General features: G+C 40.0%; 1 protein-coding gene across 1 annotated transcript; it reads right to left on the bottom strand.

Annotated features, from left to right (window-relative positions):
• Window positions 1-2,973: 2,973 nt before the first annotated feature.
• On the bottom strand, window positions 2,974-14,837 carry ZFAND1 (zinc finger AN1-type containing 1). Its single transcript, XM_027687009.1, has 8 exons — window positions 14,733-14,837; window positions 13,298-13,340; window positions 11,602-11,641; window positions 11,172-11,299; window positions 10,995-11,086; window positions 10,071-10,195; window positions 5,030-5,185; window positions 2,974-4,887 (listed from the first exon to the last, which is right to left on the bottom strand). Exons 1-8 carry the CDS (start codon window positions 14,785-14,787, stop codon window positions 4,717-4,719), a joined length of 810 nt encoding a protein of 269 aa, XP_027542810.1. The 5' UTR covers window positions 14,788-14,837; the 3' UTR covers window positions 2,974-4,716.
• Between the last annotated feature and the right edge of the window lie 251 nt (window positions 14,838-15,088).

Raw genomic sequence — 15,088 nt, 5'->3', positions numbered from 1 at the left:
TTCTTCCTTCCCTTCTCATAAACAGCAATGGTGATATAAGCCTGCTTTTTAAAGGATGCGTAGTCACTGAAGAACTACGGAGATGATAAATTGTGTTTTTACTAATTATTTTGGAAGTCATTCTTTACGAGGTTGTATTAATAGCACACAGCCAGTTGAAAGAGGCACTTTGTTTCAGAGTTGGGTTTTATTGAGGGAAGCTGCCAAACATGCCTCAGTACAACCTATACAGGACTGCACAAGTATTATGGAAAACGGCTTCTTTGACATTGTTAATAGTATACTTAACATTACAGCAAGGGTTTTACAGGAGATTTCAAATTCTGCATTGATCCTAAAATCAGAAGTAAACAGGAATGCCTAATAAGTGAAAGAATTTCCCTAATCCAAACCACAGTTACCATTCCAGCTGAAACAAAATTTTGTATTTCATGTAAGAGGCTACTATGAGGACAGCTGAGCTGCAAGGAGATGTATTTTCAATTGACACCAGATAAACAAGATGAACAGAGGTGATCTATTGACAAAAAGTCTTCGGACTGATCAAACTCCAGAGCACATACTTTTCTAAACCAGACACAGAAATGGAAAACGCTAAAAATAAAAGTACGAGAGATTACTTCCTGCTTTCTTAGTGTGATATGTTGTTTCTTGTTTACTACAGCATTGCCCAGCTGATCTAATGGCTCTCGTATCCAAGCAGAATTGAGCTCTGAGTATTAAATACAACCAAACTGTTGTTTCCAAACTGTGTTCTGTATATTACAAATTTATGCCAGGCAACTTTGTAGCAGTGTTTGAACTGGAACAAGGCTGGGAGCTGCTACCAGCATGTTTGCAAAGCCTTGACCTTGTGCATTCTCTAAAACTACTGTACAGATAGAACAACCAAAAAGCTTGATATTGACCTATTTTAGTAGTTTGGCTGAAAATACTGTTTATTATAAAATCATTAAGTATTTCTTTTGACAAATTCCTCTTCTTGTTTAAGCAACTTTGCATACATTTTCTTTGTAACTACTAGAAGTGAGTTTAACATTTTATTTATTAACTTTGAAGTGAAACAATTCAGCACATTCTAAACACAGGCCTGTAAAATTAACAGCAGTTTCAAATGTCAAACATCTCCTCCAAAGTGTTTTATAATTTTTTTCAAATACAGTTGTTGAACTTTCCCTATGAAAATGTGCTAAGATAAGAAGCTGTAGAAAAAACAAAAAAAATATATATGCTAAGTAAAGATATGCTAGAGTCTAAACAGGTAAAATGTGAGCAATCCTAGCCTAGGCAAGATACTGAAGCTCTAGGAAAGTTTCTGCTTTTGTTCCTAGTATAATTGTTTAGGGTAGAGTTTTCACCTCTCCTCAATTATTTATCTGTCAGACTAGCTTAATTTGGTTTTGCTTCTCGGTTTCTGAAAACTAAGTGGAATTAGCTTCTATGTACAATCCCAGACACATTCCTGGAATAAGATGAATGTGAAAACTTTTTGGAGTCTTACCAACTGTGACTTGCCATGTTTGTATTGTCATTACAGGCTGCTAGCTTTTAGCAATTACTGGCGATTGATGAAAGCAACCATCCTGGTAAAACCTTGGAGGTCTCCCCAAAGATTTATTTGCTGTATCCCAAGTCTATCTTCCCTTTATCCAAAACAAATGTTATTTCAATTATTTTGCCTTCAACTGCTAAGGCAGAAAAATCAGGGGCAGAAGAAAGGGTGTAAGCAGAGAATGAAGATTTTCTGCTGAAAAAAAATGGCCCTGTTGTGTAGCAGCATTTTCCATTTGTTTGTTTAACAACAGTGGGGGGAGCAAGTGCTGTTTAGGGCTCTTCCCCAAATCACTGGTCCCACAATGATGGTTGGCCTCTTATTGCATATTCCATACCACAGCAGCCTAAGATGCAAAGAAAGATGAATGGAAAATTGCAGAGGAAAGGGAGGAAAAGAAATAACAAGAGAAAAGGGAACTGTTCCTCTTGTACTAGAAAGGAAGATAACAGCAGGAGAGACAGGCCAGAGAAATGCTCCTATAATTTCTGCTGCCAGGAAACAAACATTTCAAAAATATCCAGCCACCGAAAACCTTTCCTTGATGGAAACCAGAAACATCTTCCTTTTTATGACATTCATACCACATCCAGTAAAATAATTTATCAATTCCCAAGTCATGCTAAAACTACAGTAAAGAGTACCATAAAGCAAAATGAGAAACAAGTAACAGTGACATGATTACTGAGATCTTTTTGGGTTTTTATGCAAGTCAAATCAATACATAATAATCCTACAGATATTCCTAAATTGTTACAAAGGAACTATTGCTTGGTAGTAATGAAAACCACAACACTTTACAGCCAGTTGAATGTTCAAAGACCACATTACTGTTCTACCAATGGGGAGAGTACCTTTGAAAAAGATGCCAGGGAGACTCCCCTTACAGTGTGATTTTTTTTTAATTGCAGCTATGCCTAGAATGGGTGTGTCACACATGTCTGTTTGTCTTCAAACTGGTATAAATGAACCACAATCCAATGTGGACATCGTTTCCCTTTAGGCAAGCACATTCTGGAGGAAAACCTGGACACTTTTTCTCAGTTAGTGAATGTGGTAACTGAATGAGCTCAACCACCAAATCCAGATTTGGTGAATGCCCAAGTGACTGTGGTGAATTGTCTGTCTCCACTTGCACGTCTGACTCATACATCTCTCCGCCTCATGTGAGCTCTCCGAACTGAAACTCCATTTCTCACAGGACTACCAATATTCCCTAACCTTATGTCCTCTGCCCTCTTCATAGAATTTTTCCCCACTTCTGTGTATGTCCTGCAGTGGCAGGACAATGTCCTTGGGATGCATCATATGGGATGCCATGATATAGTAATTGGAGTTGGATCAGGGGTTGGACTTGATGATCTTGGAGGTCTCTTCCAACCCTACCTATTCTATGATTCTATGATTCTATATTGACATTTTTGAACAATGTAGACATTCATCTCCCTGTGGCCCAGTTACACCTCCAGGTGTCACTGAGTACATTCAGTCATGGTGCACGTAGAATCTGGAACATCCTTACAAACATGAGAATAGCACACGAAGATAGTCCCCTGAAAGAAAGTGCCCCATTGTCTGAAAAAGAAAGGTAGCTCTTCCCTTTTCAAACTTATTTAAAGGTGAGTCACGCTGATCTAGCAGTGAGTCAGGCTGCGGAAGACAGAGATTTCTACCCCTTGGTCTGAATACTGTGCTCTAATCACAAGCCACTAGGTCATTTCAGTAGCAATGGATCACACCTTCTATGCTGCAGCTGAAAATCTTGCTAAGCCTCTTTAGTATCCGATGAATAGGTTTGCTTCAGTAGTTCTTCCACTCTGCACAGCCCCACAGAGCAGGAGAAATACACTACAGCTTTGCAAATAAAGCTTAGGCTTGTGCTTTCCACTGCTCTGTTCACATCTGTTCATCCACTGTCATTTTCTTGGAGAATATTGACAGAATAGTTGTAAACAGGTGAAAGCAAATTGGGAGGATTAGTCTTGAAAGGATTCTAGTCCTCTAGCTTAAACAGAGATAGGCTCAAGGCCACCGGAGGATGAGTTTATGTTGCAACAGGTCTGTTCAGAAAGATAAAGCAAGGCTCCTTGGTTATACATCAGGACTTACAGTTAGAAGAGTGCTACTATTTGTGTGCCACATTATGTGGTTTTGTGTTTCAGCAATTCAAAACAGCTGTGACTGTGATAAAAATGATCTCATGGTTCTTACTTCCTATGTTCACTTTGAATTTTCAATCCAGCTTTGAAAGAGATCCAAAATCTGGAGTACATCAACTACTGATATTATGAACTACCTTCTTAATGAGCAACAAACAGGACACCAACAACTGAGAAAGTCATTAATTGTGTAGGTCATTCTTATTTACCCAGAGGTGTAACTTCTTTATGTACAATCACTGTAAATAACCACTTTAAAACTTAGTAAATCACCTTGCTGACTACTGAAGAGGATTTACCTACGGTTGGAAGTGCCCAGATGATATTCCAAGCTGTTAAATGCTACACTTCTAGTTAAATTATATTTCTTCCTCTCTGACCATATTTATTCCTCTTTTACACAGGAATTAGAAAAGGATAATTTCACGTTCTCTTTTTATTCCCCGCCTAATCACACAATGAGATTTGCAAACACAAGGAAGACATCTGTGTGGATTTACTCTTGCTTCAGAAAGCTTTCCTTCTAAACATCGTTAAGCTATTATGAGAAGAAAGTGTGGACCTATCATATGGACAGTGCTGGTTTTCAAACTCAATGAAATCTGTTCTTGTAGCCATAGAAAAGATGCTGCAATAGTGTAATGTGTTTCTTTCCTTCAAAGAACTGGTACACTGCAAGTTTACATTTACATTATTTATTAATACATACTGTCCCCACCATTTATAAAAAATAAATATAAAAATTAAGAAAACATTCTTGATATTTTACAGCTCAATAGAGCAAGAAGTTATTCTAGAATGTAAATATCTGTAATATCAGTTATTATAATAACTAATTTTCCTTTCAGGATTTTGTTCTTCTGTCAGTCAAGCAACTTAGAAATTGATGGGAACTGTGTCTTCAAAACTGAGGAGAGATTCTGGCACACCAGTGATTTTAAAAGAAAACTGGACTTGCTCAAATACCATGCTTCTGAAAAATCTTTTTTTTTTTGTGATAATTTACTAACTAAAGTATGACTCTGTATCTTCTATAAATAGAACATCATTATCAAGATATTCCAGAATTATATTTCCTCCATTGTACAGTGGATAGTCTTTATCAGATAGCCATGTTTCCAGTGTATGTTCAAATGGCAAGGCTTCTCCAGAGACAGTATGGCATAATCTCAATTTCTGTAAGACAAATAGCACAGAAATTAACATCAAGATTTGCCTATCCAAGATGAAAGACGTGGGGTGGAGGAGGGACAAAAGGCTAAAGAAAACTAAAATCAAAATGCAACAACCTGGAAAATATTAGTTATTACTGATTTACCTGGGATGTTGATTTGTTGTTGTCATTTTTAAGGCTTGCTAAGGAAGCTGCAAAATCTACTACTTTGCCAACACTCCACTTACTGCAAAAGAACATAGGTTTGCTTTTCTCTTTGTTCCCCTTTGGTAAAAATACTTGAAAATAAATTCTTTCTGTCTAGAAGAACATGAAAAATAAAACAAAATTATTCACAGAAGAAACACGTAATTCCAGTCATACACATCTAATAGTTCTTCAGCAAAAGACCTTAAACTTCAGCCCCAAAATTACTAACTGAAACTTGTTCTATTCCATCAGGACCATTTTACTGCAGAATATAAATGACTGAGAGACTGAGATCATCAAATACAATCCTCTCCTGCTGCAGGCAAATATATGATGGACTGCAAGTCTAAACGGTGAAGAGAACACCTTTCACCATGAGTCCCACAGCTACACTGTTATATACAGATAGACAGGAAAAGGTGTCTGCCCTGGGGAGAAAACAGTGAGCTTAAATAAGCAGTACTGGCTTTTGGCAGCAGTACAGTGTCTCAAACTGGAATGCAAAAGCAGTTAGAACAACTCCCTGAACAAGAATCCGGTCATAGTCAGCTAATCCTTTACCTGGTTTTCCTCCTTTTATGTACTAAACACTCTTCCTTCTAGACTGAAATATTTGTTTAAGAAATTTCAAGAGTAACCTATGAGAGAGAGATTTTGAACAGGACTGGGACAATCTCTTCTTCAGGTTTATTTCAAGAGAAGACATGGAGCAAGCACAACTGCTATATTCATCAGGTAGGACTGCCCTTGCTGAAGCCAAGCCAGACACTATCAAACAAGACAGAAGTCTCTTTTTAAAGGTTTTATTTATGCCTTCCCTAGAAACATATGGAACTACCCCAGTTATGTTCATAAAGCTGAGTCTGAATTTCAACCTGTGCATTTTCCTCAAAATTTGAGTGTGCTTGAGAAAATCTTCAACATCCATTAATATTACAAAGGGGCAAAGGAAGCAGGACCTGAATCTTGCTCAAATGTAAATGACCAGAACTTGTAGAACAGCCAACACAACAGCCCTCCTATTATGGACACATGCTACCATCAATCAACTGCTACCTGTGCCTCAGCACATTCCTAGTTCGTCCTCCAGTTCTAAGGATGACAAAATAGTTTCCCACAGTTCACAAGAACTTAATTCCCAAACCAGTTCATTCTACTGTTGCATCCCTGTAACTACAGGATATGCCTCCTGGAATTTCTCTGTCATATTCAAGAAAATACTGATCAATCAGGGACACAATGACTAACAGCTTCGCAGCATGGCCCTCCTGTTTTGAGCTGGTCAGTCTCCAGAGGGATAACGCTCATCAGGTCTGACATCAAAAGAAGTAATCATTGGCAAAAAGCTGATCTAAACAAAGAGGCCACAGAAATGATATTTCTAAGATAGGAGAATTTTCCTGAACATAGAATAAGAAAGGTCAGGAAGGATGCTCTGGTATCACATGGTCCAAAATCATGCTCAAATCAGGGGGAAATTTAAAGCTAGACCTGACTAAAAAGGTTGGTAAGAGGTTGCTCAAGTCAGATTCAATCAAGTCGTGAACATCCCAAAGATGTAGATTCCACAAATTTTCAGAACAGTTTGTTCCAAAGTCTGACCATCCTCACTGTGTGGTTTTTCTTCCTAATACCTTAATTGGAATTTCACACACATTGCAGCCTGTGCCCATTGCTCCTGTCCTTTTGCTGTGCACCTCTAAGAAAAATGTGTCAGTTCTCTACATAAGTGATGAGAGAACTAATATGCCTAACAGGCATTTCAGAAACCTCATATTTAAAAAATCTGTCATCAAAATAGAACAATCTGAGCAGAAAAAGGCTAAAAGGAGTCTAGGAAGCAATATAAATAGAGAGGTGCTAAAGGTTAACAGGCTTAATTTATCAGTGTTAGAATTATTGCTGTTCTAGATGATTAAACAATTAATATCCAAATGAAAAAACTGCTGGTAAGAGAAATTATCATACAGTAATTTGTGGTACACTATTTAGTTTACTGACTTTGGAATTAGGAAGCAACTTTAAATTTTTTCTTATATAAATTGAGAGTGGTTTTTAAAATTATGTTCCACAATATTTGAAATTACTCACTTTCCCTCTAGCCCATACTTATTATAGTGGTACTACTTGTGAAGAATGCTACCAGCAGGTCTTTGTATTATGACATCTTCCTAAACAGAGTTATGTGGTTTCTAAACAAGTATAAAGAAAGAAATTCATAAGAAGACTCGGCAATCAAATAGCCGTTGTTGCATTTTTTTTTAATAATTAAATTCCAGTGGTGACATGGTGGAAGGTGTCCCTGCCCATGCCAGTGTGTTGGAGCTAGATGATCTTTAAAGTCCCTTCGAACCCAAAGCATTCTATGATGAATATGAGTTATGACATATACTCTACTAGGATAAAACCTAATAATAATACCATCATATACGTTTTTAGTATTCTAAAAACCAGTATAACAGACTTAAACTTGGTGTGCTCCAACATAGCAATGTGGTGAAAAAGCAATTTAAACACAGTTGTTTTAAGAGGATGCATAGATACAGATCTAAAGTGAAACCCTTGATGAAAGAACCGAGGTGTTTCTAAACCCAACATAATCTTGGCAAGTGAAAATACTTGAACACCAGGTGTGACTGACCTTGATAGTGAAAAGCAATAAGGAATCCGTGAAAAATTACAAGAATCAAGGAAAGTAAAGGCTTCATGGTTTGCCTACCGAAAAACTATAGTTGCTAGTGAAGAAAGGAGAAAAGGAGGAAAAACTATCCACATCTCTACCTAGTACCCCTTCCATAAATGGAAACCCCTTTAAATCACAAAGATATCCTGACTTATCTCTCCTATTAGAGAGCAGTATCAGGGAAACTAGGCAAAGGGATCAGACTGGCGGAGGTACAAGTGGCCCTACTCTCTGCCACTTGAGGACTGAGTGCCATCCTTTAGGCCATAGTAAACAATAAATTAAAGACTGATTTCTTCATGGATAGTGGAGCACAACTATTCATTATTAAAGCAGAATCCTGTGCTGGAGCTATCCCACTGAAACGTCAGAAAATATTAGTAACTTGAGTAAATGGAGCTTTTTATTCAATTGCTAAGGTAAAATTAGAACTTCCTTTTGTGTCCCTCTGTTCCCCAAAAACAGCAAATGCAACCAGGAAACCTAAATAAGTTTGGTATGGATATTCTGGGGGCTGGATTTAGAGCAACACCAGCTGGGCTACCGAAACAACTGATGAAGAAACAATGCTAGGGCCCCAGATGGGAGGTCACCTTCTTGGGGGACCAAATGGACTGTGGGCAGTAAGTCAGTCCCCTGGTCCACTTGGCAAATTGATTATGTTGCACTTCCCCCCTGAACACCCAAGGGGTGGCGTTATATCCTTAGTGGCACTAAAATAACAAAGTTTTTCTTGCTGGAACGCTGATGGTTTTACTACTCTGGCAGGATTTGATCTATGGTTTGCTGACACTCCCACGCCCTCTGCTGTGCAGTCCAATAATGGCATTAATGAAAAAAAAAAAATTAAAAATCCAGGAATGGTGTGAATACCATGGAGTTGTCTGGGTCCAGTTCCACTTGTCCTACAGACCTCAAAGTAACGGTGCAGTTGAGAAGTGGAAAGGTCTACTAAAATGAGCTCTAGGGTAAAGTTACTTAGAGGAAAATGTGGTAAAGTCCTACTTAAATCTGTTTGATTCTTAAATAAGCAGACACCCACCAGATGCCTGGTAGAACAAGCTCATTTTCTTGCTCTCTAACCAATAAAATGCCTAAACCTCCCCCTGTCATCCCATCATTTTTCTCAGGGTGACAATGTTCTTATTAACTATCCTATGATGGTTAAAATATCTGTCACTTTACTAACTCCTTGAGTAAACAGCACATGGAAAACTTTCTAAGTGCAGACTCCCTTTAACTTTTGCTGATGTTTGGATAGCTCCTAAGAATGAGAAATTTCTTAATGTTTCAGGTAATGAACGATACTTGGTCAGATTCTTTAGCCTGAACAAACCTGGAGTGTGCCCAAGGAATCATGACTTCACCTTCATAGAACCCACAGCTGTAAAAAGATGGACACAATACCCACTGTACTTTACTGACCTTATTTGTTCCTCCATCCTCTCCATTTCAAGAATGGGATGATAATCGTGTCATTCAGTTTATGAAGTTCATTTCTCATATGGGTTTTTTACACATACAAATTGTATTGTTTACAACACCCTGACTCTTCAGATGCTAATTCTGGATGGGTAGCTGAACCTGCTCCTGAAACACCTTGGTACCAACCCAAGTTGAAGTACTCACTCCCCAACCCTCCAAATTATCAAACTCAAACTTCTAAGGCACATTCTTATGATAAGAACACATGGTGCACTGCAAATGCCCCAACATATAAATTCAGCCTGGGTGGGAAAACCAAGCAATTACATGTTTCCAGTCTAGACGATCACTCAAATATTAAAATAGCAAGCCAAGTATTTAGATTTGACCCAATGACCAAATCTGCAGAGGGTCCAGGTGATTAGGAACCACAAGCAGCTAAGATGTGCTATACAATTCTGTGCTATGCTACCTGCAAAATTGTGTTACAGTGATCCTAAAAATCATGTTCTACTCCAATAATAAAATTCTGATGATCATCAAATTCTGCTAAAATAATAAAGTTTTAATGCAACTTAGTGCTGTCATCATTCTGCCAAGGAAAAGAACCTGTCTGTCCCCACAGTGTTGGGTGACAGCCATGTAGCAGGAAAATACATTTCTACTATAAAATAAAAAAATTTGACCCAAACTCCACACAGACATCTTATAACACACATAAGACTAGTGAGATTGCTTTTGGGGACCAGGCTGAAATATATGTAAGTGATTGTGGGATTTAAAAATTAAATCCAAAACTGAACTGAGGGAACTAGATGACGATCAATAAATTTAGAAAATTTTCCATTTCCTTTGAGAATTCAATTATTGAAAACAAACATCACTGACCTGAGGCAAGGACTTGTCCCCACATGCGTGCATTTTCAGTTTCATTAATGCCACTTTTGCTGCAGTCTCACTGTTTTTTGCTCCTTTGCGTTTTTTGCTTTTTGCTTCCTCACTTTTTTTAGAATCTGAGAACAATATTATTCCTGTTAGTGTGATGATTCAGACTGTTCCCTGAACATATCTTAGAATTAGCCTATTTGGCCTCATTGTATCTCCAAGGTTCCCATCCCCTTCATGTCCCTTCATGTCCTCAAGGTCATCTACCAGATACTTCTATTCAAGAATATTTGGAATTGTTACTGTTCTAGCAGAACTCCTTTACACTGAAAAGTAGATGAACACTATCATGATGTACAGACAGGCTGCAAAAGTCAAATAGATATAAATTCAAAAATTTCAACAACTGTGGCCAGCACAGCATTCATATGACAACAGTTTCAGGTCCTCCTTTCTACACAATCTCACTGTCCAGTTGGGCAGTTTTGTTTATTCTCTTTCCCATCCTAGAACTTGTTTAAGATCTGCAAAACATAACATTATAGAGTCACTTTTTTTTTTTTGCCGTTTTGGTTTGTAGGTATAATCCTAACAGACTGGCATGCACACCCAATGCAATTGCATTATTTGCACATGAATCAATATGTAAATAATAATGACTAGGTACACTTCATTACACTATAGTATTTGTAGAATAAGAACTTCTGAAAGAAACCTGAGCCCTATTTAATCTTTAAAAATTCTCTTCATACTGTTGCCTCGTCTCAGCATAGATGAACAGTATTACATGTGACATGAGTTTAGGGCTATTTAACCAAGGAACTCCCATCTTTTTTTATTTGGTTGAACCTGACCCCTTCAAAGGAGGTCAGAAGTTCAAACAGTCTTCTGAAGAAAACTGCAGAATACATATCCTGCTGTACTTGCCTATAATATGTTTAACTAGCTGCTGGGTAGCAGCCATTCGAGGTTTTGGCGTGTCCAGCTTTTCACATTCATGGTCTGATTGATGGCGATGTCTGTAAATAACAGCATAAAACTTTTAATACCTTTTCCATACACTAATGAATGAGTATTGATGTTTAAGCACCCTGTTCCACTCACCTTAGACAAAAATGTTTTTCACAGTAGGGACATAAAACTGGCAAAAGCTCCTTTCCATTGCAGTCCTTGTATGAGCACGGGTAAGACTTGTGCTGATCAGGTTTCATAGAATTGTTTCTTATATTCACCTAGGCATTAGTACAAAATATTTTGTGTAAACAAACAGATACCACAGATACAAGTAACCACACATCTTTCCCAAAGAACTGCCCTAGCTCTCCATTCTATTCTCCTACTTTTGTCCTGGTTACGTTTAGCTCAGAGTTAGAAACAGAACCATCATTCTACTCAAACTCAATTTACTTCTGAGAGGCAGTAAAAGACTAGATTCATTTTTTTTTAAGCTTTTCACATTCACAGTTAAATAATGTATACTTATATATGTATTCATCTAGTCTGAAAACACACAGCTAATTTTAAGGCAGATTACCTCAGAACATCCATGAGCATCTCGGCTCCTGTGCTGAAGGCTTTGTGGAAAAAGAAGAGACATTTCAGGAAAAGAAAACCATATGTGAAAACATTCAAATATTTAAAGAGTGATCTGACTACTTTTATCATGGCAACACTTTAATTAGATAATGAATCTTCTACAAAGTTTGTTCTAACCTATGCATTTCACGTCTTGGATGACTGACTGATCATACTCTTCCTCAGTTTGTAAAACATTTAGTTCTTGGAACTTACGCCTCAAGAAAACAAACCACTTCAAGAGAATAAAGACATTAGTATGCTTAACAATTCAGCTCAAAGCAACTCGAGTTTGTCCATTTTAATGGATTTTCAATCACCATCCACAACAGCAGAAATCCCTTGAGGGCTTACGATGTTTTAGAAGTGAAATTTGCCCTCAGTCTACCTGAGTTTAACTCAGTTGCCCTCTGCCTATCTGAAGTGTAAACCAAAGTGCAGGCCCCAATTTCAACCTTGGAAGAAACTTCAGATTTTTTTCTGGAACTAAAAATACCCAGCCACCTCCTTTTATGACAAGGTTACTCATCGAGTTGACCTTGGGAAGCCCACAGATGTGGTGTTTTGCATTTCAGCAAAGCTTTTGACACTGTCTCTCACAGTGTCTTTCTGGACAAAACAACCCGCACGCAGTTAGGCAAATCCATAATATGATGGGTGGCTGATGGTTTGGGTTCAAAGAGTTATAATAAATGCAATTGCATCAGGCTGGTGGCCAGTCACCAGCACAGTTCCCCAGAGCCTAATTTTAGGGCCAGTGCTCTTTAATTTTTTATAAATGATCTGGAGACACGTTAAGCTTACCAACAATACTAAACTAGGAATAGCTGTGGAGCCCTGGAGGGTGAAGTCTCATAGAAGATTCTGGATAAACTAGAGACCTGGGCAGTCACCAACCGTATGAAATTTAACAAGAGCAAGTGCAGGATTCTTCACCTGGGATGAGGTAATCCTGGTTATACATACAAACTGGGGGATGAGAGGCTGGAAAGCAGCCCTGCAGAAAGAGATCTCTGGGTTTGGGTCAATGGCAAGTTGAATATGAGCCAACAATGTGCCCGGCAGCCAAGAGGGCCAACCATGTTCTGTGGAACACCAAGCACAGCATTGCTAGATGGCTGAGGGAGGCGACTATCCCAACTGTACAGTGCACTTGTGTGGCCTCACCTTCAGTACTGTGGGCAGTTCTGGGTGCCACAATATAGGAAGGATGTCAGATTATTAGAGTGTGTTTAGAGAGTGACTAAGATGGTGAAAGGCCTCAAGGGCCTGACTTAGGAGGAAAACTGAGGTCACTTAGTTTGTTCACCTTGGAAAAGACCAGACTGAGGGTGACCTCATCACAGCCTACAGATTCCTCAAGAAGGGCAGCAGAGAAGAAGGTGCTGAGCTCCTCTGGTGACCGGTACCGACATGAGGAAATGGAAAGAAGCTGCATCATGGGAAGTTCAGGTTGAACACTAGGAAAAGGTTCTTCACCGAGAGGGTGGTTGGGCACTGGAACAGGGTCCCCAGGGAAGTGGTGACAGCACCAAACCTGTCAAAGTTCAAGGAGTGTCTGAATGACACTGGTTTAGTTTTAGTCCTGTGCGGAGCAGGGAGTTGGACTTGTTGATTCTTATAGGTTCCTTACAATTTGAGGTACTCAAACTTACCAAAAGACACCTGAACAGCCATCACATATAAAGGGAAGAAAATCTGAAACAGAGAGATTTGTTTTCAGTTAGACAACACGGTTTTGTTTTGCTAGTAGTTTCTAGCTTAATTTTCACATGATTAACTTTTGCTTACCTATATCATAGGGTAGGTATCTTTACAAGGATATTTAGCAACTGCATCTACACTTTACCTAAAAGTGTCTTTTGTGACAGTTACACTGTTAACTCCCCTAATCAATAGAACGGAAAAACATATGAGTAGGTAAATTATACTTACATACATTCCAGAAGCTGGAATTAGGCTTTAAATTAAATTTTTTTTTAAAATATCAAACTATGACATTGGAACATTTGGCTAGCCATCAAACTTACCAGTTAGTTATTCTAAAAATGTAATTTATTGTGAGACTACTTAGAATACTATTTTCTGACGTAGGACAATTTACATTTTTTATTTTACAGGTTGCCAACTGGTGGAGATGGCTCTTTGAAAGGGATAGCATCTTCTCCATTTGACAAGGCATGATGATCCTGCCCCTTCTTCTCTAGCTTTTATATCATATCATACATACCATCCTTGTTATTTAAATTGCACTTATGTACACACCCCCTGGGACCCCTGGTGGCTTAGTGGTTAGCATGCAGGACTCTCACTGCTGCGACCCTGGTTCGATTGCCCGGTCCCCCTGGCAGATGGAGCTCGTTAGCCCTGTGAGGCCATCCATCTATGAGAAGGTCACTCTAAACAAACCTACGTCCTGAGGACCTCACTGCCATTGTCCAAGCTTGCTTGGCCCCGGCAGATGAACCTTAGGATTAAAGGGTGGGCTCAGTTCAGCGCATGCTGTGTCTCACCTAAAAAATCCATTGCGCAGGCTGGAAAGGTAAAAGACCTTTCCCAAAATCTTCGTTCGCGAAGACTGGCCATTATATATTATTATTACGTACACAACCCCTGCCTACTGCATCAGTTCTTAGAGATAAAATCACTTTGTTGTCCACTGAATTCAACCACATCACCAACGGCAGCAAATGCCCTCTACTCTACCCCATTACTCCGTGTCTCCATCCTTCAGATTTGATGTTAAGGGACCACCACGCAACTGGATTACAGAGGTCATGTCACGACGATCTCAGTCACTTCATCCCTAAGATCGAGTGGTCCCATCAGAAAGCTTTCGGTATAGGGGGTTTTGCTGCCTCTTTCTGAGAGATTACATTTTCAGTGACACTTTCCGAGATCACCGAAGGCAAGCAAGGAGGAGGACCGGGAAAGCAGGATATTAACCACCAAGGGATACAGCCGAGACGACAGGCACTGGGCCGCGCAGGGCTGCAGCAGCACGGAGGACTCCCCGAGCGGGGGGAACCACCACACAACCCCCGCACCGCCCCGGCTCACCATCCCCGCCTCCACCGCGTCCTCCCTTACCGAGCTGGCGGCAGTCGGACACCCCGCAGTGCTGCCCCAGCTCCAGCTCCGCCATGGCCGCGGGACGCAGGAGGCGGGCGAGGACGTGGAGAAGAGGCTGCGACGGGCGGGGCCGCGCTGGGGAGGGGCCGGCGGGACCCGCCCCGGGGCGGGGGATGGTGAGAGTCTGCCCGTCCGCTCGGAGCTGGAACCTCTCCCGCGCCGGGTTGAGCTGGCCTCGCAGGCTGGGGAGGTACCGGAGCGCCGGCAGGAGCGGCTGCCGCGCCGGGCTCGGCGGAATCTGCGCTGACCAGGCCGTGTCGGCGCTTCAGACTTCAGTGAGCCCAGAGCCGCGGCTGGTGCTCCTTGGGCTATTA

The sequence above is a fragment of the Neopelma chrysocephalum genome, unplaced genomic scaffold (genome assembly GCF_003984885.1).
Source record: "Neopelma chrysocephalum unplaced genomic scaffold, ASM398488v2 Primary Assembly neopelma1_22, whole genome shotgun sequence".
NCBI classification, from domain to species: domain Eukaryota; kingdom Metazoa; phylum Chordata; class Aves; order Passeriformes; family Pipridae; genus Neopelma; species Neopelma chrysocephalum.
This window is presented reverse-complemented; position numbering and strand designations above follow the sequence as displayed.